Below are 25,563 nucleotides of genomic sequence, written 5' to 3'. Positions count from 1 at the left end.
TCTACACACTATGCAACTTGCTATTTTTCATTTAATATATCGGTGATACCTTTCTAAGTCAAAAGAGATCTTGAGAATCATTTAGGACAATTACATATTTTTCTATTACCATAATGTACCATAATTTATTCGAACAAGTCTATATTTTAACTTTTTTATTTGGAAGTAGTTAAAAACCAATAGAAAAGCCGGACAATTAGGCCAATCCCTATATGCCCCTTACCATATTCCTGTAGATCCTCAATTATTGGCGTATTTGCTGTTTTATCCTTTCTGTTGTCCCCCAAGGAAAGGAGGTAGAACTGAAAAGGAACAAAGGTCTTTATTCAGGGGAGCACAGATTCCAGAGTAACCAGAAAAGTGTCCCACTCGTGCAGGGAAAGCAAGGGGGCTTTTATGAGAAAGAAGGAAGAGGTAATTACAGGATTTACATAAAAGCAGAAAAGAAAAAAAAAAAAAACCCTGCTGTATTGGTGCTGCTCAGTCGAACCGCTTGTGATGACTATCTTACTGATATCAAGTGAAAATCCCTGCTTTGTACTTACTGACTTTACTGTCCTCCACTGATCCGAATGTGTGTGACTCTGTTGAAATGTTAGGAGCAACCGCTTGTCAAACAGTTGCTGCTTCCGGCTGAGTTAGGAGCTCGTTAGTTGGAAAGGAAAATGGAATCCCTCATGTCCAGAGATTTCATGCAATTCCACACTATTTATACATACTGATTTCTTTTCTCCTGAACCATTCTAGAGTGAATTGCTGGCATGATGCCCATTAGCCTTTAACACATCATTGTGTATTTCCAAAAAAAAGGGACACTCCTATGGAACCACAGCACAGTTACCACAGTCAGGAAATCAACATTGAATAACACTTTCACCCAGTCCTCAGGCTTCATTCAGATCTCTCCAGTTGTCTCAATAATCTTCTTTATGGTTCCAGGACCAGTCCAGGACCATGTGATCTAGAACAGTTCCTCAGGCCTTCCTTATCTTTAATGACCTTGATATTTTGGAAAGGGCACAGTCCAATAACTGGAGAACGTACCTTAGTTTGATTTCGTCTGCTAGTTTCTCATGATAGATCCCTTTGCAGGTTAACTTTTTTTTTTTTTTAAGATTTTATTTATTTGCGAGAGAGAGCTTGTGGGTGCGCACAAGGGGTGGGAGGAGAGGGGCAGAGGGAGAAGCAGGCTCCCTGCCGAGCAGGGAGCCCGATGCGGGACTTGATCCCAGGACCCTGGGATCATGACCTGAGCCAAAGGCACACACTTAACTGACTGAGCCACGCAGGTGCCCCGTGCAGGTTATCTTTTGACAGAAATACCACAGAACACAGAATCGATGCTGTATTCTCATCTTATCAAACCAGAAGGCTCCCAGTGTCAAGTGTACTGTTTCTGGTGATGTTAACTTTCATTTCAGTGATTACATTGTCATTTCTAAAAGTTTCACTGGGTGGTTCTTTATATATTCCTTTCCTGAGACTATTTTGGTGGTGGTGGTTGGAGGGTGGTGGTTGTTTGAAGTATGTTTGTAATTGAAGCATTTTTATGATGGCTTCTTTAAAATATTTTGTCAGATAATTCTAAAATTTCTACCATTTCATTTGGCCTCTATTAGTATCTCTCTTTATTCCTTTTGAGATTCCTGGTTCTTGGTGTGATGAGTGCTCTTTGAAACCTGGACATTTTAGGTATTAGGTTATGAGACTCAGGGTCTTACTGAAGCCTTTTGTTTTAGCTGACTTCTTCTGACACCACTTTGGGAGGCGAACAGAATGGGGAAGGTCACCACCTCCTAACTCTTCCTAACTGCCAGCTGGGGGTAGAAGTCAAGATTCCCCCGAGCCTCCATGGATGCTTCTCCAGCTGGGAGGGGTAGAAGTGCCTAATTATTGCTCCTCACTGTGGCCTCTATGGATGCTGGGGGGTGTCTCCTTGTGGTGGCAGACATCCTGCTCTTCCCTGGGCCTCTTCTGATCCCACCCAGTGGGGATGGGGAGAGGCGCCATGTTACTGCAGTTGGGACTGGATGTCTAGGCTCTCCCCATGGTCTCCACTGACACCGAGGGGTAGGGATCAGGGACAAATGAAAAGTCCTGGTGAGGGTGGGGCCACAGTTTTTTTCTGTGATGTTTGGCTAGAGTAGAAAGGCTATTGTCTAAAAGTTTTCTGTCTTTGCCAGGCTGCCCATTTCCTGGTCTTACGGATAGAGAAAGCGGGCTTTTTTTTGTGGATTTTGTTTGTGTGTTTGGTTTATGCCCATTAGAGGTTCTAGGTTGGCAATACTTTCCTGGTATCCAGTTTGGGACCTATGAGGTAAAGGGAAAGCCCAGAGAATTCACCACAATGTCGTCTTCTGGTCCTGAGCTCCCCAGCCACCTGCATACCTACCTCCACCTTTCAGGGGCTTCTTATGCTCATTTTGTGTACACTGCCCAGGGGTCTTAGTTGTGCTTAAATAAGCACGTTTATTCCATCTTCCTGGAAGCAGAAGTCCTAGTGATAATTTTTATCACCTGGTTGAGATGACATCTTCACATTTTAACACTGGAAAGTTAATAAGTATTTTCTACTCTTTAATTAGCAAGTAAATATTTTGTGGGGAGAGAGATTGAGGTAATGTAAATATCCTGTTTCTCATCAGTTTTACCCACTGGTAAAACTGTTGATAATTCTTGCCGGAAGTAATTATGATGGTTGCCAAACTGTTTATCTGATTCCATCACTCTTTCTACATTTCTTGGCATTCTACTGTTAAGTAGAGCCTTTCCCTCTTCCCCATTTCGTATATTTACTCATATCCATATACATTCTATTTAATGGTTTATATGACATTATTATCATTTATCTTGATGCTTGCATTGTCCCAGATTCTGCCTGAAGTTGTTGCTTTTGTGTTTATTTATCTGCCAGTTTATTTAAAACCAGGAGCTCACACAAGAGTATCTCCAATTAATGATCCATCGCCAGAGAATCTGTTCGCGTGTTCTCTATGTCCGTATCTGCGGCTCCTTTCTCCAACAGTGAGAAGCCTGGTCGTCATTTTCAATAGGTGTTCTTTGTGCCCAGTCTCCTTGTTTGTGACCAGTTTCCCAACCTTTTTTGGCAAACCCTTCAGCCGTGGCACTTCTAGCCGAGTCCTTCTGGCCCAGAAACAAAGGACAAAAACAAACGAAACAGGAATGATCTCTATGATGGAGGAAGGATTAATATCCTCGGTTACTTGTGTATTTCATCGAAATTTGTTTTTTTAAAAATTTATTTGAGAGAGCATGCACAAACAAGCAGGTAGAGCAGCAGGGGGAGAGGGAGCAGACTCCCCACTGAGCAGGGAGCCCGATTTGGGGCTCGATCCCAGGACCCTGAGATCGTGACCTGAGCAGAACACCAATGCTTTACCGACTGAGCCACCCAGGCGCCCCTGATTGAAATTTCTTGATAAGTATCTTCAGATTTGGAAACAGATTCACTTTTAGGACCCGTTTTTAATTTTCTCATTTTTTGCTCACTTGGTAGGTGGGAAAATGTTTTGTTATAAGGCTTAATTGGCATTTTAATTAATTAATGAGGTTAAATACACTTCAAGTGTTTCTCAACTATTTCTATTACATCTGTGAATCTCGTGTTTTGCACATTTCTCCATCACGATATTTATCTTGACGTGGAAGAATGACTTCTTAAAGATAATCAGCCCTGTCATGTATCAAATAATTCTCATGGTTATTTTTCTCTTCAGTTTGCTTCCGGTGCTCTTTACCGTGCAGAATGCTCCAATGTTTGTGTTGTTAAGTGCACCGTTCTATTCTTTTATGGTCTCTGCCTGTATGCTTTGCTTAGAGAAATCATTTCCCGTCTGAGATGATGCAGTTATCCCCTTGAATTTTGTCCTGCTAATTTTGTGGCTTCCTGTTTTGCCTTTAACTCTTTAATTCATCTTGTATATATTTTGGCATAAAGCACGTGAGGGGGTGTAGGAACCTCTTGTTGGTCAATGTTAATTTCAAGTCCGCGTCACATAGGCCACGCTGGATCCCCTGCAAGAATGGAACCCTCACTGCCCCGGGGTTGTGCCAACACCACCAGTTGGTTACTTCACCTTTCATTCATCCCCATTGTATGTTGTGTATGTTTGAGTCTGTTTCTTGCTCTTTATTCTGTTTCATTGATCTCTCTTGATTCCAATATCCTACTTTTTATTTCTGTAGCTTAAAAATACATTTTTATATCTGAAGTTTGCATCCTCCCCCTGTACTTACTCCCCCACCAGCACTTCCTCTTTCGCTGACACATCTACTTTTCAAAGTTCACTTCAGGATTTTTTGGTGTTAAATAACAGCATCTCCCTCACCTAGAGATGCAGATTCAACAAGTCTTACTCATAAAGTGACCAAGACCGTGGCTGACAAGGTAAATATTCAATAGAGTTAATTTAAGTGATGAAAGTCCGACTGGCAAGCTATCTTTAGAGAAGAAGGAGACGTCATTGGCTCACGTAACTGATAGTGCTTGGAGCAGAGCTGCACGCTGAGGTCTAGGTGGTGGTCTCCCTTCACGTGGAGGACGCAGGCCGTGCAGAACTCAGCCCTCAGGCTGAAAATCCCCAAGGGACAACAAGAGGTTGTCTTCCACATAGCTCTCCATGAAGAGTCTCAGGGAAGGTTCTAACTGAGCTACCTTTGATCAAACGTGCATCTTGGAGCCAAACACCCTTGTAGCAGTGGGGATTAGTAAGTCCTTATGGATACATTAAAAAGTTCAAGGGTGGGGTGCCTGGGTGGCACAGTCGGTTGGGCATCTGCCTTTGGCTCAGGTCGCGATCTCAGGATTCTGGGAATCGAGCCCCACATCGGGTTCTCTGCTCAGCGGAGAGCCTGTTTCTCCCTCCCTCTCCCTCTCCCACCTGCTCATGCACGCGCTCTCTCTCTCATACACGCACACACGCACACGCTCTCTCTCAAATAAAATCTTAAAGCTTAGGGGGTGCATGGCTGGCTTAGTTGGAAGAACATGTAACTCTTAATCTCAGGGTTGTGAGTTTGAGCCCCAGGTTGGAGGGGGGTAGAGATTACTTAAATAAATACTTAAAAAAAAAAATTTAGCCCGCCAGACTTTCACTTTGGCAGTCAGAGTTCATCTGCAGATCCTGGAAACCCCTCTGGCTAGCTTATGCTGAGCTCCCCCCAGAATTGGGGAACTGGGTGCTGAAGAACTCTGAGCTCTGGAAGAGCAGGGCTCTGGGCTGAGCATCTGGGAAGGGCTCCGAGGACCACACACAGAACTGGCCTCTGGGGCCTCCTGTGCTGAGTCAGACGGCCGCGGCCCCCGCCGCTGGCTCCGCATCCAACGGCCACCTACACGGTCTGGGAAGTAAGCGGCCATCACCTTGGCTGTTGGCTCCGGGACCTCATCTCCTCAGCCGTGCTCCTTACTAGCAAAATGGGTGCTCTGTCCTCTGCCTGTGGCCACCTGGGTCCCCTGCTACCTCTGTGGCAAAGCCAGCACATGCCTGCTAGCTGAAGGAGCAGAGGGCGAGGGGGGCTCTGCGTGGAGTCTGGGAAAGGTGGTCTTTGTTTCTAACCTCTGCCAACAGCTAGCCCACCTCAAGGGGGTGAGAATGGAATGGAGTAAGCCAGTCAACCGAGCAGAACATTGAAGTATAATGTTCTGTTTTTAAAAAAAAAAAAAGATTTTGAGAGAGAGATGGGGGTGGGCGTGTGAGGAGAGAGAGAGAATCAGGCTCCCTGCTCAGCAAGGGAGGACTCTCCATCCCAGGACCCTGGGACCATGACCTGAGCCGAAGGCAGACGCTTAACCGACTGAGCCACCCAGGTGCCCTGAAATACGTTCTTTTACCATAATTTTAAAAGGGTGGGAGCCTGGGTGGCTCAGTTGGTTAAGGGACTGCCTTCGGCTCAGGTCATGGTCCTGGAGTCCCGGGATCGAGTCCCACATCGGGCTCCCTGCTCGGCAGGGAGTGTGCTACTCCCTCCGACCCTCTTCCCTCTCGTGCTTGCTCTCTCTCATTCTCTCTCTCAAATAAATAAATAACATCTTTAAAAAAAAAAAGGGAAAGGATTTTTTAACCCCCCCAAAAGCCCAGAAGGCATCATCTGACTCTACACGTAGCAACTATAAACTTGTATATAAATAGATCTCCCTCTCTCTCTCTCTATCTATCTATAGATAGAACCCACACTGGGATTAGGGGGCACTGATCCCCAGGCAGTCAAAACTCCATATCTAACTTTTGACTCCCCCAAAACTTAACTACCAGCCTACTGTTGACCAGAAGCATTACTGATGAGTCAATTTACACTTTTTTGTAGGTGATATGTATTATATCCTGTATTCTTCTAATAAAGCAGCTAAAGAAAATGTTAATGAGAAAATGCCATAAGGACAATACACTTCTAGTACTCTACTATATCTAGTGAAGAGTCTGCATCTGAGTGGATCCGGGTGGTTCCTATCTGTGTTCAGGGGTCAGTGGTGTAACTATATGTGCATACACCATGTGTATGTATGTATGTTATATGTATATATGTTTGTATTTCTCTCATTGCACTGATTTTTCCACCAGATCATTGAAAATCTACCACAGACCAGTCAGTGAACTAGCCTTGGGGGGACATCCTGCTTTTTTGGTGGACAGAGAAACCAAAGGAGGTGAAATTAAATGAGTGATTTGCTACTTGATCAGCCTGTGTTTGCTAGGACAGAACCTGAGGTTCTCTGTTGTAGGGCGTCGTCTTGGGTTATGCCCGAGGTTTTATGTACGCACTTAACGCCTTCCTTCCACCCTGCCTCTTGCTGGAGGGCGGGCTTGTCCCAGGCGGCTGCCTCTGCCCCTAATCTCTCTGCTTTCCTCTTCCCAGCTGTTGCTTGAGCACCAGGATGCGTATCAGGCCGGAGCCGTGTTTCCTGACGCCTTCTACCCCAGCCTCTGCGAGAGAGGTGAGATCCGAGTCTTGCGGAGCCACATGTTGCCCTCACGTGGTTCACAGGAGCAGCTAGGACAGAGGAAATCTAACATGGGGTGTTTTCCACTGTCGTTGGTCAATGACTTAGTTCAACATGACTGCAATTTTCATTTAACCAAACCTTACCTACTTAAGCGTAGAAATTCTGAGAGATTTCACGATCCTACGCGTCCTTGAACTTGCATTACTGCTTTCTGGTGAAGAGAAAAGATTTTGAAAGAGACTGAAGGGCCTGAGTTCTTGTTCTGGCCATGCTGTCTGTTAGCATGTGACCCTCAAAGTCTTGCCATGCTAAGTCTGTTTCCACGCCTGTGATGTAGTGATAATAGGCCTGCCTTGCCCCTTTACTGGATTTTTTGGCATTAATGCATATTCTTTTGTCAAGTGCTGTACAGATCTAAGGCAGTGTTATCAGTGACCTGCGCTTATGGGGTGTATTGGGGCCCCAGCGGGCATGGAAGGTGCACTCTGCTGTCTTATAAGAGGACCATTTACAGAGCTACAGGCTGGATGTAAGTCTGCAGGAACAGTGCAGGGAGGGAGCAGCTCCTGGAACTGAATGGGGAGGCTCCCTGAAGGGGGCCAGACCTTCAGTCAGGGACACAGCCAGCCCCCGAGACCCCAGAGTGGGGGATCTGGGAGAATGAACACTTCTCCCCCACCCCTCTTCCTTTTTTCTGATCTCCTCTCCATTCTCCCCACCGGCCAGACCCAACCCAACCAAAGCCGACTGGCAAAGAGGCCAGTTGGGCAGGTCCCTTCAGGGGCAGCGTGCAGGGCAGAGACGGGTGGACAGTGGGTCTGGAGGGGTAGATGAAAGACACCGGTACATCGGTCATCATGTAAACCGTTTTTGGAGTCTCAGGGTCAAAATCCCAGTGTATTTTTAAGATTTTATTCATTTGAGAGAGAGAGAGAACACGAGCAGGGGGTGGGGAGGGGAGAGGAGCAGAGGCAGAAGCAGACTCCCCGCTGAGCAGGGAGCCCGATGTGGGGCTCGATCTCGGGACCCTGGGATCATGACCTGAGCCGAAGGCAGATGCTTAACCGACTGAGCAACCCAGGTGCCACCAATGTTTGTTTTAATACAGCAATGCCTTTAGGCTAAATGAAATGTTTAGGGTTACCCACTCCTGTAGTTAGGATACCAAGTAAGCTTTTTTGTATTTGTCATATTTGTAAGGTTGGGTGGGTTTTTTTTTTTTTTTCTTTTTCCTTCTTAGGCTGTTAACTGTCTTTTCTTAATCCTTTTATTTTGCCTGCTTGTTAGTTTTTTTTCTCTCTAGACCTATTTCTAACTTAGTGTTTCCCAAATTGTATTCAGGAGGCTGTAATGTCTCGATAATTGTTCCTTGATATCTTACATAAGTTAAAAAAGGACTTTTTTTTGACAATTAAATTTGAGAAAACTTGCCTAATATATGCCATCTTAAGAGACCAGCCAAACTCACAGTGCTGAAGGCTCTGTGTTCCAAGTTTCCTGTTTTTCCTCCACCAGTACATGCCCTCCTCCCTGACGTAAAACTCAGGACCAGTGCAGACTGATGCACCAGCGAGCTCAATTAGCATTATGAAACCTACACTGACTATGAGGAATTTGATGCAGACTCCTCTTAGATTTTCATGAATTTTTCCAAATTTTCCCTTGATCCCACACATACCTACTTGCACAGCACCTGTCTTCTTTGATTTGAGGGCTCACTTTTATTGCATCTTGCAGAAGCAAATGTTCTCCGTTGCCGAAGAAGCAGTTGTTTTTATATTCCATTGCATCGGTTTACCTAATAACTGAATCAAATCTGTAACAATAACGAGGACAGCTGGCTACCCAGGATTAGAAGCAGCCCTGACCCTCAGTAAGCGACAGCTCAGCTGTGGGGACAGGTGCGTGGAGACAGTGACCTGGCTGCCACCACCCCGTAGGCTCTGGGTGGGCTTTCTCTTCGTTCAGTTGGATTAGAGAGGGGAACAAAAAGCTTTGCTTAATCTGGCAATTTGGTTCAGGGGGAGTTTTGTCCAAAGAGCTGCTGCTATACTTTGGATTTTTATGGAATTCTGTAAAATAGGAATTGTAAGTTCTATCTTTTACAAAAACTTAGAGCAAATCAAATTTCATAGTTGCAGTGTCTTTGAAAATCATTTCCAGAAAAGCCAATGATTTAAAACTGGTTAGAATGTTTTTACTTTAGCGACAGCAAAACGATTTGAACAGAGGGATCTAAACTCCGGAGTTTTGGTTCCAGTTGCCCCTCATGACATGTGACACCCCCCTCCCATACCCCCTGCACCCCACCTGCACCGCCCTACCGCTGACTCTGGCACCCCCGCCCCCCACACCCCTTTTCTCCTTCCCTTTAGCCCAGGTGATTGCCGATGTTGTGAGCCGGTCCGGCTTTCTCTCTCTCCCAGCTGGCGCTTCTGTTCTAGAGGCTTCCTCTGAACATCAACAGAAGAACCCAAGAGGCTCGGAGGGAGGGGGAGGGTAGCCGTGGTGGCAGATGTCACTGGCACAATCTCCAGCTTTTTCAGAAAGACTCCTGAGACCTGCTCTTGTCTGACCAGGGCAATTCCATGACGTGTCTGAGAGCACGCACTGGACCCCGTTTCTGAATGCAAGCATCCACTATATCCGAGAGAACTACCCCCTTCCCTGGGAGAAGGTAGGCACAGCCCTCTAGCGCCAAGAAGAAATTCAGTCCCAGACACCTCCACCCCCTGTCTGCATTTATGCTGCACCCCATCCCCACCCCAGGCTCCGGGAGGGCTGCTCACCCTTGTACCTTCAGTGCCAGACACAGGATGTGCTTAGAGTTAATACCTGAATAAACTACTTAGAAAAATGCAGTAGGTCACCATTTCGCTCCAAGAGTAAACTACCTGAAAGCCCTTCTAAGGCACTGTGAAACTTTTCTTCAAAAAGTCCTTTGTGGTTTTTGTCACTAGAAACTACAATGTACCCACCTCTGATTTTATTGTTGTTAAGTCTTGGGGATGGAAATCCTATTTTTAAACACTGTAATAGGATCTTTATAAAATAACCCAAGCGCCCATCCCTCCAATTTGCTTTTTCGGCAGGACACGGAGAAATTGGTAGCCTTCTTGTTCGGCATTACATCTCACATGGTGGCCGACGTTAGCTGGCACAGCTTGGGTATCGAGCAAGGATTCCTTAGGACCATGGGAGCCGTGAGTACATGTCTGCAGGTGGATGACTCTATGGGCGTGACACTGTCCTGCCCAAGATGAAAAACTGGCCCTTTTAGAGGAAAGGAAAACTTGAGGCTCTTCAGAGGTCACGTGGAAGCAAGACTTCTTGCCCAAAGCAGTCTTCATGTCCATCTCTTCCTCTTCCTGCTCCGTAAATTCATCACACGGGCAGAACCACTAACGTGCACCGAAATCTGCAATAAATGGGATGTTCGGTGTCGTTGCAAACATTTGGGAAATCCCATGTTTATTCAAGTTGCATTAGTAAGAACATGAAGAGCTGCCACTTAGTTCTGTTTGGAAGGGATGATTCCACGCGTGTGTGTGTTCTTTTAACATTCAAAAAAACTTCATACTTGCGTGTGGTTAGCACAGCGTTAACGCGAGCTTCGGATGTACAGCGTGGCGATCAGCAGCCGTAACAGAGGCTGTGCTTGCCCACCCGTCCGCACACCACCCTTCGGTGTCTCCCTGTGCTGGGCCTTTATTCCTGTGACTTATCACTCCGTAACCTCCCACTCCCCTGCACCCGTTTTTCCGTTTTCTGGACGAAAATGCCATAGCCCTGAACTGAAAAAGGCGCTCTTGTGTCTGCAAGTCCCCCTGGTCACCAGTCGCTATTAAGTCCCATTCTGTGCGAAGCTTACGCTTGGGCTCAGTAGAGACTGAGTAGTCATCCTCTGAGGTGCAGATGTTTGCGGTAGTTTTGTCACCAGACATTAATTCACAGCTCGGCTGCCACTACAAATTTTAACAATAAATTTTTTGAAAATCGAGTCCGTCTAGGACAGACCCTTAGCATTCACTGGGTTAGGCATTCATCTCCTCACTCCTGGTGTGGCTGTGGGGTAGGGGTGTGGGCTACAATTTGTGATTTATATAAAAAACTCACATCAGCTGATTTTCTTCCTCAGGTTGATTTTCATGGCTCCTATTCCAAGGCGCATTCGGCGGGTGATTTCGGTACTGTTCATTTACACTTGCAAAGTTTCTTTTGCGATAGTTCTAGCCCATTTGTTACAGAGTCACCACTGTACCTTAAATCTGTATTCCCCACCCCCCATGTTGAATAACCTTCTTTCTCCTTAACTGAGGTCATTTCATGATGAATTAGGACTGGCTGTGTGGTTCTCCTGAGTAAAAATGTCATTTTCATATTCTGTGAAATAGGTATTCAGTCCCTTTGTGAAATGGCTAGTAACCAGGCAGGTATCTAGGTAACAGGAGTGCCGATGCACAGTAAAATATGTAAAATATTTAAAGTAAAATACGTATTTTTATCACATCTTGGCCAGTCCATATGCTAACTAGCTTTCTTACTGGGCAGTATGGGTTTATTTTAGTATCTCATTTATAGTATGGGTATATCTCATTTGACATAGAGGTGTATTTCTGAAAAGTTGTCTATGTGTATTTCTTTATTAAAAAAATCACATTTCATCATTGACTTGTGTCATAATTTAGAAAAGCTTTACCTTTATCGGCTTAAAATTCATTACCTAAGGTCACCTAATACTTTAGCTTTAAAATGGTACCCTCCATCTTTTTCCTGTAGTAAATTACCTTGAAGTAGCCAAAGAAGATGGTGAATGGCGTTTTAAAAGAATCTTTATGGCTCGTCCGTCCTTAAAGAGAAAAACTTTTGGTTATATGGGTGTTTCTTTCTTAATTCATAATGTTTCACTGGCTAAGATAGAAATGATCACGTTTTCTTAAAGATCTGCTTGTACCTAAAACAATGAACAGAAAAGTGTGGACAAGGTGATGAGCTAATGACCTGAAGTGTGCGAATCTGTGTGCAAAGAAACATGCCATGTCTTGTCGCTAACCGACCAAATGTAAATATTTTTCTCCTATCTTAGGAGGAGATGTGTTGAGCCAGTTTGAGTTCAGTTTTAATTACCTCGCACGACGCTGGTAAGAACAATTACACTTAACATATGTGTTCTCCAAATGGCGTTTAGAAGCTTGACCCTTTTTATCCCCTTAGAAAATGTAGCCTATGATGTAATTAGGAGTCTTCTGCATTTGTAAATTTTGGGAAGTAAAACTGCAGATGAGAGTGGTTTAAGGAGATGCTTTGAACTTGTGACTGATGCCATCTAAAAATGCATATTGATGAAAAACAAGATCACATACACCTGTGTAGCTACCACTTGGCTCAAATACAAGCCTTACTGGTGTCTTAAAAGCTCTTTGCCTTCTCTCCCACCAGGGTAAGCCCTCCTGTGGGGCTCCTGTTAATCATTTTGTTGCTTTTCTTTATAGTTGAATAGTATGGATGGATGTGTCCATATACAAAATAGCACATGGTTTTAAACTTTAGATAAATAGAACTGAGTAGCATGTATTCAAATTTTGCTTACATTTCTGTCTGAGATAGTCACATTGATGTTTTGGCTGCAGCTCATTTTCCTTACTATGTGGTCCTCCATTATATGGATAGACCAAATGAAGCACTCCATTCCAGTGGGGATGATATGTAAGTAGTGTGGAGTGGTTTTGCTTTACATGTAGTGTTGCTGTGAGCATTTTTGTGCATACGTCTGTGCACCAGAGGGGAATCTCTCTTGTAACAAATCACCACTAGACATGGAATTGGGGGGGTGGGTCATAGGGTGTATGCATATTTAACATCAGCAAGCCCGGGCTTTGAGAATGGTCTTCCCAATTGATACTCTCCTCAGGTTTATATGGTAGTTTTCCTTCTGCATTCTCCAAGACTTGGTATTGTCCAACTTAAAAATAGCCTGTTTGGTGGGTAATGGTATCTCATTAACGTTTTAATTTGCATTTCCCATTGATTAATTAGAGGTTGAATGTTCTTTCATATTTTATTGATCATCTGTATGTGATATTAAGTGAAAATCTTGTTTAGTTTTTAGCCTTTTCTGTTGGTTTGTTTGGCCTTTTTACTTAGTTGTGAGTGTTCCTTGTATATTAGGGCTTCTAATCTTTGCTTAGTTTATTATATCTTTTTGCAGTCTGTGGCATGTCTTTTTACTTATGATGTATCTTAATAAACAGAACTTAATTTTAATGTAGTTGAATATATCTATCTTTTCCATTGTAATTTGTACTTTTGATGTCTTATTTAAGAAATCCTTCCCTACCTTGAAGGCATGAGGTCATTCTCCCACTTAGCCTTCAAAAGCTTTTATGGTTTTAGTTTTTTAAACTTTGTCTTTCATTTACCTGGAGTTAACTTTTTGCATATTCTGAGAGAGAATCTGATTTTATTTCTTTCTGTAGATGTAGATGGTCCCCAAATCAGGACACTTACCGATAGTCTCCCCTTTTTTCGCTGGCCTGTAATGCCCTCTCTGTCATAAAATTTCATATGTATTTGAGTCCATTTGTGGGCTTTCTGTTCTGTTCTATTGACCTATGACCTGTCCATGAGCAGTACTGATTTTTTAAAATTACAGTGGCTTTATAGTATATCTTGACATCTAGTAGGGCTGGTCTCTCAGCCTGTCCTTTTTCTTTAGACATATCTTGCCAATTCTTTTGCCTTGGCTCTTTCAGATAAAGTGAGAGGAGCAGGTTGCCATGTTCCAAGAAAAACCTTTTGGAATTTTTAGAAGTCTATTGAATCTAGAGATCCATTGGAAGAGTGTTAACAACTTTGAAATACTGAGTCTTCTCATCCATAAATATGCTATATATTTTGTTTAAGCCTGCTTCAATGACTTCAAAGTTGTATAAGTTTTTCCCATCAAGGTCTTAGAGGTTTTATTCGATTTCGTTGCAGAGGCTTTTTATTTGCTACCAGAATGGTAACTTTTGGTACCATTTTTATTTTCTGATTGTTGCTGTATAGAATGCAAGTGACTTCCTAATTTTGATTTTTGTATCTAGCAACATTTCTAAGCTCCCTTATTCATTCTAATACATCCAGAGATTTTTTTTTAATTTACTGTAGACTCTACAGTGCATCATGTGCAAATTGTGACCATTTTGCTTTTCCTTTTCCCATCTTTGTAACTTTTTTTTCTGCTGTACCACGCTGGCTGATATTTTCAGTACAAAAGAAGTGGCCATACTAAGCATACTTACCTTGTTTGTGATACAAGAGAATGCTTTCAAAGTTTCGTCAAATAGAATGTTTGCCCTAGAGTGCCTGGGTGGCTCAGTTGGTTAAGCGACTGCCTTCGGCTCAGGTCATGATCCTGGAGTCCCGGGATCGAGTCCCGCATCGGGCTCCTTGTTCGGCGGGGAGTCTGCTTCTCCCTCTGACCCTCTTCCCTTTCGTGCTCTCTATCTCTCATTCTCTCTCTCTCAAATAAATAAATAAAATCTTTAAAAAAAAAAAAAAGAATGTTTGCCCTAGGTTTTTGTGAATATCCTTTATCAACTTAAGGCAGTTTCCCTCTGTTTCAGTTTGCTAGTAGTTTTTATTATAAATTAACTTCATATCTATTGAACTCTTATCTGCATCTGTTGAAACAGTTCTTTTTTAAGCTGCTGATACAGCGATTGTACTAATCTACTTGCTAATAATCAAGTTGAATTCCTGGGACGAAACTAACTTTGCAATAGTATACTTTCTTTTTAATATTTGTTGCATTTATTGCTGCCTGGGATTTTTGTATTATTATTTATGGGTGAGCTTGTACTGTAATTTTCCTTTCTTCTCTCCTTGTTTGGTTTTGGTATCAAAGTTAATGCTAGCTTCATGACATCAGGGAGAAAGTGTTCCTTCCTTTTTTATTCTCTGGAAGTCTATGTAAGATCAAAACTTTGATTGCTTGAATGTTTGGTAGAATTTGTAAAGCTTTCTAAGCCTGGTGTTCTCTTTATAGGGACTTCTTAAAAACTTCAGTCATGGTTATGGGACTACAGTTTTTCAATTTCTTCTTAAGGTGTTTTATTTTTCTAGGGTTTTTCCATTTCATCTAAAGGTATAAACACTGTGGCGTGAGGTTGTTCTTAATACTTTACTGTTTATTTCTCTTATTTGTACTTGTGTTCCCTCGTTATCTGTAATGTTCTTTACCCTGACTTTCCTTACATTTTTCAACTTAATCTCATCTCATATTTTTCAGTTTCATTATTTTAAAGAATGAACGTTTGGGTTTATTGATCCTCTCTTATATGTTCATTTTATCTTCTATTACTTTTTATGCATGTATTTATTTTTCTTCAGGTTCCTGTGAAATTTATGGAGTCTTTTAAGTTTTTAAATTTAATTCCAGTGTAGTTAACATGCAGTGTTACATCAGTTTCAGGTGTACAATACAGTGATTCAACAATTCTATACATTACTCAGTGCCCATCATAAGTGTGTTCTTTTTTTTTAATATTTATTTATTTATTTTGAGAGAGAGAGAATGAGAGAGAGAGCACATGAGAGGGGGTTGGGTCAGAGGGAGAAGCAGGCTCCTCGCCAAGCAGGGAGCCCGATGCAGGGCTCGATCCCAGGACTCCAGGATCATGACCTGAGCCGAAGGCAGTCGCTTAACCGACTGAGCCACCCAGGCGCCCCCATAAGTGTGTTCTTAATCCTCTCCACCCATTTCCCCCATTCACCCACCCAGCTCCCTTCTTGTAACCATCAGTTTGTCCTCTATAGTGATGAATCTTTTTCTTGGTTTGCTTCGCTATCTCTTTTTCCCCCTTTGCTCATCTGTGTTGTTTCTTAAATTCCACAGATGAGTGAGATCATACGGTTTTTGTCTTTCTCTGTTTCACTTACCATTAGACTATCTAACTCCATCCATGTTGTTACAAATGGCAAGATTTCATTTTTTATGGCTAAGTAATACTCCGTTGTCTGTGTATACCACTTCTTCTTTATCCATTCATCAGTTGATGGGCTGCTTCCATAACTTGGCTCTTGTAAATAATGCTGCTATAAACATGGTGTGCGTGTATCCCTTTGAATTAGTGTTTTTGTATTTTGGGGGTAAATCCCCAGTAGTGCAGTTGCTAGGTCATAGGCGGTGCTGTTTTTAACCTTCTCCACAGGGGCTGCGCCAGTTTGCATTCCCACCGACAGTGCACGAGGGTTCCTTTCTCTCCACATCCTCCCCAGTACCTGTTTCTTGTTTCTTGTTTCTGTTTTTGTTGTCTTTTAATTCTAAGAGGTGTGAGGTGATAGCTCCTTGTGGCTTGGATTTGCATTTCCCTGATGACGAATGATGTTGAACATCTTTTCATGTGTCTGTTGGCCATCTGTGTGTCTTCTCTGGAGAAATGTCCATGTACTCTGCCCATTTTTAATTGGATTACTTGGGGGGTTTTTTGGTATTGACTTATATTAATTCTTTATATATTTTGGATACTAACCCTTTATCATATGTCATTTGAAAATACCTTCTCCCATTCCGTAGGATACTTCTTAGCTTTTCTGATTGTTTCCTTCATTGTGCAGAGGTTTTATTTTGATGATGTCCCAATAGTTTATCTTTGCTTTCATGTCCCTGGTCTCAAGAAACATACCTCGAAAAATGTTGCTGTCGCTGATGTCAGAGAAGTTACTGCCTGTGCTCCCTTCTAGGATTTTTATAGTTTCAGGTCTCACATTTAGGTCTTCAATCCATTTGAGGTTTTTTTTGTGTATGGTGTAAGAAAGTGGTCCACTTTCATTCTTTCGCCTGTAGCTGTCCAGTTTTCCCAGCACCATTTGTTGAAGAGATTGTCTTCTTCCCTTTGGCTGTCCTTTCTTGCTTTGTCAGAGATTAATTGAACATATAATTGTGCGTTCATTTCTGGGTTTTCTATTCTGTTCCATTGATTAACATGTCTATTTTTGTGCCAGTATCATACCATTTTGATTACTGTAGCTTTGAAATATAACTTGAGGTCTGGCATTGTGATGCCTCCAGGTTTGCTTTTCTTCTTCAAAATTGCTTTGGCTATGTGGGGTCTTCAGTAGTTCCATACAAATTCTAGGATTGTTTGTTCTAGCTCTGTGAAAGATGCTGTTGGTATTTTGATAGGGATTGCATTTTTGCATGGAGCCCAAAGGGGTTTGAACTCATTACCCTCAGATAAGACCTGAGCTGGGATTGAGTTGGTCACTTAACCAACTGAACCACACAAGCATCCTGATTAGGATTACATTAAATGTGTAGGTTGCCTTGAGTCGTATCCACATGTCAACAATATGCTTCCAGTCCATTAGCCTGAAATGTCCTTCCATTTCTTTGTGTCATCCTCAATTTCTTTCATCAGTGTTTTATAGTTTTCAGAGTACAGGTTTTTCACCTCTTTGGTTGGGTTAATTCCTAGATATTTTATTGTTTTTGGTGCAGTTGTAAATGGGATTGATTTCTCTTTCTGCTACTTCACTATTAGTATATGGAAATACAACAAAATTTTATACATTGACATTTGTATCCTGTGATCTTACTGAATTCATTTATCAACTCCAGGAGATTTTTGTGGAGTCCAGGTTTTCTATATAAAGTATCATGTCATCTGCAAATAGTGCAAGTGTTACTTCTTCCTTACCAATTTGGATGCCTTTTATTTCTCTTCTGTTGTCTGATTGCTGTAGCTAAGACTTCCAGTACTGTGCTTTAACAGTGGTGAGAGTGGATGCAGCCGTCTTATTCCTGACCTTAGGCGAAAGGCTCTCAGTTTCTCACCATCAAGTATGGTGTTCCCTGTTGGTTTTTCCATATATGGCCCTTACTATGTTGAGGCATGTTCCCTCTAAACCTACTTTGTGGAGGGCTTTTTTTTTTTTTTTTTTTAAATCATGACTGGATGTTGTACTTTGTCAAATGCTTTTCCTGCATCTATTGAAATGATCATGTGGTTTTTATTCTTCCTCTTACTGATGTAATTTGTGTTGATTGATTTGTGAATACTGAACCACCCTTTTCAACCCAGGAATAAATCCTACTTGATCATGGTGAATGGTTTTCTAAAAAATGTATTATTGGATTTGGTTTGCTAGCATTTGTTGAGGAATTTTACATCTGTGTTCATGACACCGACCGGCCTGTAGTTCTCTTTTTTTATGGTATCTTTGTCTGGTTTGTGTTACCAGGGTAATGCTGGCCTCATAGAATGAATCTGGAAGTTTTCCTTCCTCTTCTATTTTTTGGGAAAGTTTGAGAGGAATAGGTATTAACTCTTTAAATGTTTGGTAGAATTTGCCTGTGAAGCCATCTGGTCCTGGAGTTTTGTTTGTTGGGAGATTTTGATTACTGATTCAGTCTCATTGCTGGTAATCAGTCTGTTCAAATTTTCTATTTCTTCTTGTTTCAGTTTTGGTAGTTTATATTTTCCTAGGAATTTATCCATGTCTTCTGGGTAGTCCAACTTGTTTGTGTATAGGTTTTCATAATATTCTGTTAGAGAGTTTTTTTTGTATTTCTGTGGTGTCATTTGTTATTTCCCCTCTTTTGGGGGGGTTTTGTTTATTTTAAAATCTCTCTCTCTCTGAGTCTGGCTAAAGTTTTAATCTTCTCAGAGAACCAGCTCATGGCTTCATTGATCTGTTCTATTGGTTTTTAGTTTCTACATCATTTATTTCTGCTCTACTCTTCATTAGGGTTCTTTTTCTAGCTCATTTAGGCATAAGGTTAGGTTGTTTGTTTGAGATTTTTCTTGCTTCTTGAGGTGGGCCTGTATTGCTATAAACTTCCTTCTTAAAACCCCTGTGGCTGTATCCCAAAGATTTTGGACTGTTGTGTTTTCATTTATTTTGGTATAATCTGTAATTTCTTTTCTGATTTCTCAGTTGACCCATTCATTGTTTAGTAGCATGTTATTTATTAACTCTGTGTATTTGTGTTCCTTCCAGTTTTTATAATTTCTAGTTTCATAGCATTGTGATCAGAAAAGATGCATGGTATGGCTTTGGTGTTTTTGAATTTGTGGAGGCTTGTTTTGTGGCCTGATACATGATTTGTTCTGGAGAATGTTCCATGTGCACTGGAAAAGAATGTATATTCTTCCGTTTTAGGATAGAATGTTTGAATATATCTGTTAGATCCATTGGATCTCTTGATCTTCTGCTTGGATGATCTGTCCATTAATGTAAGTGGGGTGTTAAAGTCCCTTACTATTATTGTATTACTATCAATTACTTCCTTTATACTTGTTTTTAACTACTTTATATGTTCGGGAGCTCCTCTATTGGGTGCATAAATTTACAATTGTTGCATCTTGTTGGATTGTCACCTTTTTGATATGTAGTACCTTTATTTGTCTCTTGTTAATAGTGTTTTATTTAATTTTTTATAGTGTTTTAAAGTCTGTTTTGTCCAATACAGTTGACATTCATGTGCGTGATAAGTGCTTCTCCATCCTCTCACTCTGTCCGCAGGTGTCTTTCAGTCTGAGATGAGTCCCTTGGAGTCTCTTGTAAGCAACATAGATGAGTCTTGTATTTTATCCATTCTGTCACCCTATGTCTTTTGATGGGAGCATTTAGTCCATTTATATTCATGGTAATTATTGATAGGTATATATTTAGTCCATTTTGTTACTGATTTTGTGGTGCTTTCTTTAGGTTTTTTTTTTTTTTTTTCTTTTCCTGATCCTTGCTCTTTTCTCTCACGATTAGTTGGCTTTCTGTAGTGATAGACTTGGGATTCCTTTCTCTTTGTTTTTTCATATCTATTAGTGGTTTTTGATTTGTGGTTACCATTGGGTTGTATATAACATCTTCTGCACATAGTCTGTTTTAAGCTGATGGTTGTTTAACTTGAACCCATTCTTTACTACCCCCTCCCCCCCATTTTAGGGATCTGGTGCCATAATTTACATCCTTTTATTCTTGAATACCTTGACTTATTTTTACAGATGTACTTTTTTTTTTTTTTTTTTTTACTGTTTCTGTGTTTTCTACTTTTCATACTCTCACTTACGGTCTCTCCTTTCCACTCAGAGTCCCCTTTAACATTTCTTGTAAGGCTGGTTTAGTGGTCATGAACTCCTTTAGTTTTTGTTTGTCTGGAAGCTGTTTATCTCTCCTTCTATTCTGAATGACAGCCTTGCTGGATAGAGCATTCTTGGCTGCAGATTTTTCCCATTCAGCACTTTGAAAGCCCTTCTTGCTTTCAGTTTCTGCAGAAAAATTAGCTGATAGCCTGACAGGGTATGGTATGTAACTGTCGTCTTTTCTCTTGCTGCTTTTTAAAATTGTTTCTTTATCATGACTTTTTGCCATTTTAATTATTATGTGTCTTGGTGTGGATCTTCTTGAGCTTTGGGGGGATATCTCTGTGCCTCCTGCATTTCAATATCTGTTTCCTTCCTCACATTAGGGAAGTTTTCAGCTAGTATTTCTTCAAAGAAATTTTCTGCCACCCCCCCCCTTCTCTCTCCTACTGGGATCCCTATAATGAGAATGTCGTTATGTTTGATGGAGCCACTGAGTTTCCTAAGTCCATTCTTGTTTTGCATAAATCTTTTTCTCTCACCTGCTCAGCTTGATTACTTTATTACTCTGTCTTCCAGATATTTGTTCTTCTACTTCCTCTAGCCTGCTATTTATTCTATCAAGTGTTTTTTTTTATTTCAATTATCGTGTTCTTCATCTCTGATTTTGTTTTTTAATCTCTGTGTTAAGGATCTCACTGATGGCCTCCAGTCTTTCCTTAAGTCCAGGGAATATCTTCATGATCATTACTTTAAATTCCCTATCACAGGGCACCTGGGTGGCTCAGTTGAGTGTCTGCCTTCAGCTCTGGTCATGATCCAGAGGTCCTGGGATCAAGCAGGGAGTCTGCTTCTCCCTCTTCCTCTGCCGCTCTCTTGTGCTCTCTCTCTCTCTCTCTCAGGTGAATAAATAAAATCTTTAAAAAAATAAAAATAAATTCCCTGTCAGTCATATTACTTACTTTGCTTAGGTCTCTTCTTGTGATTTTTGTCCTGTTTTTTTTTTTTTTTTTTTTAGATTTTATTTATTTGTCAGCGTGCACACAAGCAGGGGAAGGAGCAGAGGCAGAAGGAGAAGCAGGCTTCCCACAGAGCAGGGAGCCTGATGCGGGGCTCGATCCTAGGACCCTGGGATCATGACCTGCGCCGAAGGCAGACGCTTAACTGACTGAGCCACCTAGGTGCCCTGTCATGCTAGCTCTTTAAGGGCAGAACTCAGTTTCCTGTCACCCTCTGGGCTTTTCCAGAGCCAAGCCCACTGATTTTTTTAAATTCTAGGCTTTAAGTCCCACTGGCTAGAACTCAGAACATTTGGCCCCTTTCATTTTCAAAGCTAAATGCTATAGGGATGTAGCTCCCCCTTGCAGGCTCCCCAGGGTGATAATCTGCTTCTCACCCCTCCCTGAAACCATGGCTCCCTCCTCCTGGTAGCCTGACCCATGGGGTTTAGCAGCCCCACCATGTCTCTGCCTTTTCTACTCTCCTTGAGCTGGCCTCTTCTCTACATTTAGTCGTGGAGTCTCTTTTGCCAGTCTTTTTTTTTTTTTTTAATTATTTATTCATTTTAGTAATGTCTATCCTCTATGTGGGGCTGGAACCCACGAACCTGAGATGAAGAGTCACTCGATCTTCTGACTGAGCCAGCCAGGCGCCACTCTTCTGCCAGTCTTTGGGTTGTTTTCTGGGTTGTTGCACTGATGTGAGTGTTGTCTAGTTCTGTCTGTGAGATGGGATCGATCTAGGGTCCTCCTGCTCTGCCATCTTATTTCATCTTTGTCAGGAGTCTCCCACTGAGTCTCAAATCCCATCTGTGCTTGAAGAGAATGTTCTCCAATTTTTGACCTAATGTTACATATATGCTTATTAGTGTAAGCATATTTACTGTTAAAATTATAAATAGCATTTTTATTTTAGATTAGGTTGATCTAATAATTACTGAGAGAAAAATTTGTTAAATTTCCCCCAGCGATAGTGGATTTTTTTTTCCCATTTCTCCTTGAGGTTCTGTCAACTTGCTAAATATATATATATGTGTGTGTGTGTGTGTGTTTTGAAGATTAAAAATCTTATGTCTTTCTGGTGAGTTGAACCTTTTCATCATGACATAGTGACCCTCCTCATCTCTAATGAACACTTATTGCCTTCAAGTCGACTTTAGCAGCTCTAACTATAGTTACGCTGCTTCTCTTGGTTATGTCCCATGGTGCTCGAATTATTCATGGCTGGACGTAGAGTTGCATTTCTCCAGTGAGGGTTTGTCTGGACTTCTGCAGGCTGCCTCGAGGCATGTTAACCTAGGACCACATTGAGTTACATTCAGCCCTGAGGTTTTCCTGATTACAGCGATGGCATGAATGCAGGACAGAACATTTGTGGGACTGGTAGTGGTTACCAGTTTTAGGGGGAGATCTATTTCTCCCCTTCTCTGTGCATTGTTAAGATGAAGACCAGTTTCTTTGCTGTCCTTTTTAATAGGTTGGGTTTGTCTCTAGCTGATACTCCTGCCAAGGGTGTAGCTTTCAGTGCAGTCTCTTCTGAGATGGGCTGCTTTGGCTGGTTCCTACGCTTCAGCCCCCATCTTCGGCATACAAGGCAGCCATCGGAAAATCTCCAAGGGCTTGGGGCAAAGTTTGGCTTCCACATTTCCTTACCTCTTCAAGTTTCCAGTTTCAATTTGTTTTGGGCCTTTGGAAAATTTTCACTTTCTTGCTAGCGTGGTGATTCATCTAAAAAAATATTTTTGTTATTGTGTCTAGCCTGAAGCTATTTCTGTTGGGAGGACAACTCTGGTGCTCTTGTAAATTAAAAAGTGGATGTGTCCATAGATTCTTTCTTATAAATACACTAAAATCGGGTTTTGCTTGGTTGTGGTTTCTGTCCGGTATAGTCTAAGGCTTAAGAAATGACGACAGAAGATCTTAGCATTAATCTTATGTGTGCTACTCTTCTTCCAACTGAAATGAGTAGCTGTCAACCAAAAGCCTGACTTAGAATTCTTTTTACCATCTTACACTGTTTACTCTAAAACCAGGGATGGGGGTGAGGAGCTATTTTTGGTGTTCTAAAAATAATGACTTTGGGGGCACTTAGGTGGCTTAGTTCGTTAAGCATCTGACTCTTGATTTCAGCTCGGGTCCTGATCTCAGGGTCGTGAGATCGAGCCCTGCATCGGGTTCCACGCTGGGCATGTAGCTGGCTTAAGATTCTTTCTCTCCCTCTCCCTCTCCCCTCCCTGCTCTCTTTCTCAAAAATTAGTAACTTTTGAGAATAATTCAGTGCTCTAAAGAATTAAAATATATTGCTCCTTGAACTGTGAATTCACAGGACTAAACATCCTTTTTATACCTTAGAGTTAGTTTCCTGTCTTTGAAACTTCATAAATATCAGATTAAGCTATCAGTTGTTTGCTCTGAATCTTTGGGGGAATAATTCCATTTTCTGTGCTTTAGTGTCCTCTTAGGTCTGGTGGGAATGTAGTAGTACCAACCACCTAGGCTTTTAGGTAGGATTAAATAAATAGTTCATGGAAAGCACTTTGCATAATGCCTGGCATGTAATAATCATGGAGTAAATGGTTGCTGCTTTTGCTGCCAATATTATCTTCAATTTCAGAATCTTACTTTATTCCATTGCTTTTCTCAGGTATGTGCCCATTGAAGATCTGCTGGAGATTTATAAGAAACTCTATGGCCGAGAAGTAATCACCAAAAATGCAATTGTTGACTGTTCATACCTTCAGTTCTTGGAAATGTAGGTGTGACCCAGAGGAAACTTTGTAGTTGACTTGAGTGTGACTACTTGGTGCACTTGCTGACATTTTAGTCTCCCGAGTTGGATTTTGGATTTCTGGACTTTGGCTTTTTTCAAAGGCAGTTGCATCATGTAGATACATGTAGATGGAGCTTGGTTTTTATTTGCTTCACTTCTTTGTACAAACACAACTCAACAGGCAAAATTTTTGTTCATGTTGCAGGTATGGTGAGATGTTAGCTATTTCCAAGGTAAAGGCTTCATTCTTCAAAATCTTCATTTAAAGGATTATAAAGTTACCAGAAAAAGCACTTATTAATGAGTTTTCTTTTTCTGTGCCGTAGCTTTATTCCACTTACTCCAGAAAGTCTCCATTTTTGGTGGAACAATTCCAAGAATATTTCCTGGGGGGACTGGATGACATGGCTTTTTGGTCCACTAATATTTACCATCTGATGAGCTTCATGTTAGAGAACGGGACCAGGTGAGACCCTGCCCCACTTCTTCTACCACTCACTCCTGCCCTGTCCCTCCCTCTCCTGGTGCCGCTATCAGGTTTTCACTTGATCAGATGAAAACGTCTCATGAAGTGCCAGCCTCTAACCAAGGAGGAAAAGAATGGAAACTCTGGTCTCAAAACTCAGACGTGCTCCCGTCTGATTACACGTACCTCTGTTCCCTGTTTTAGGGACAGAGAGATCCTGAAGAACCGTGCTCGGTGGGAGGGCCCCCGTCCACCTCTGGGCTGTGTCTTCTCTTCTGGGAGGACCCACAGCGAGCCTCCTTTCCACCTGCTGCCATCTCAGGGATAAAGGGTTTCAAAGAGCACTTCACTGAATACCCCACCCCCCACCCCCACTCCAAAGTAAAATCAGAAATGGACGCATTTGTAAATCACAGCCTTCTGGTGGAGTCTTTGACACTCAGCCCGTATGGAATAGCGTCTGGAGCCCAACTCCTTTTCCGCTCCTGCTGTGCATGTCCGGGAGGAGTGTTAGCCAGAGACTCAGCCCAGGGTGTGTAGAGTGGGGTAGAAGGGCCGCCCAAATTCCGGCTGCAGTGGCCCATAGGCTCGCAGCGTCCGCTGGCTGTGCGAGACAGTCAAGGCTCCCCTCCGAGCCAGTTTGCAAGCAGGCCACGGAGTCTGTGGCCCTCTGCAGCTGCCGACCTGGGTGGGGCGGGTGGGGGTCTAGAGAGGGAGCAGTGGAGGCAGCACCCCATGCAGGGCAGGGCGCAGAGCTCAAGCAGCAGCTGTGGAGTGGGAAAGGGGGTTCGAGGGCTGGGTCTGGCGATTCTTCCAGGTGGAGGAGCATAGGGCTGGGCTAAATCGGAGGGACCTAAATCAGTATAGCTTCGGAATGTCATATGCTGGATGATACTCTTTTGTGCCCTTAAAAACCTTTGCTAGTAGTCAAAGAATGGTAACCGTAATTATATATTGTGCTTTGAAACAAAATTCCCTTGCATGATAGTTGGTATTAGGCTATAAATATTAAAACCTGTTTTAAACAGTTGGTAAACAGTAAACAATCCAATATAAATACAATTTTTTAATAGTGAAATAAGCCTCCTGTGAAATCCCCAGGCTCTCCTTCTATGGCTGTGGGTTTTTAGGTGCCCACAAAGGTAGCGGATGGGCTTTGGAATTGGCAAGACCTGCCTCTCACTGCTGAGTTACCCCAAGCAAGTAGCTAAACCTCCCTAAGCTTTGTTTCCTCATCTGTGAAATGGGGACAGTAGTAATTCTATCTTTGTCATGGGGTTGTGGGAGGAGGACGTGAG

At 42.2% G+C, this 25,563-nt stretch overlaps 1 protein-coding gene across 1 annotated transcript in view; it reads left to right on the top strand.

Annotated features, from left to right (window-relative positions):
- The window catches only part of GPLD1 (glycosylphosphatidylinositol specific phospholipase D1), a 55,392-nt gene that overhangs the window by 8,456 nt on the left and 21,373 nt on the right, over positions 1-25,563 (top strand). Inside the window, exons 3-10 of the mRNA XM_028107512.2 lie at positions 6,877-6,955; positions 9,544-9,641; positions 10,057-10,167; positions 11,103-11,151; positions 12,051-12,105; positions 23,674-23,781; positions 24,005-24,032; positions 24,126-24,265. Coding sequence (XP_027963313.1) covers positions 6,877-6,955; positions 9,544-9,641; positions 10,057-10,167; positions 11,103-11,151; positions 12,051-12,105; positions 23,674-23,781; positions 24,005-24,032; positions 24,126-24,265 — 668 coding nt within the window. The remainder of the gene's footprint in view (positions 1-6,876; positions 6,956-9,543; positions 9,642-10,056; positions 10,168-11,102; positions 11,152-12,050; positions 12,106-23,673; positions 23,782-24,004; positions 24,033-24,125; positions 24,266-25,563) is intronic.

This window comes from Eumetopias jubatus, unplaced genomic scaffold (genome assembly GCF_037043125.1).
Source record: "Eumetopias jubatus isolate StellerSeaLion01/CBP00866 unplaced genomic scaffold, mEumJub1_p1.0 scaffold_6, whole genome shotgun sequence".
NCBI lineage: Eukaryota > Metazoa > Chordata > Mammalia > Carnivora > Otariidae > Eumetopias > Eumetopias jubatus.
The sequence above is the reverse complement of the archived record's forward strand: the minus strand, read 5'-3'. Positions and strand labels throughout refer to the sequence as shown.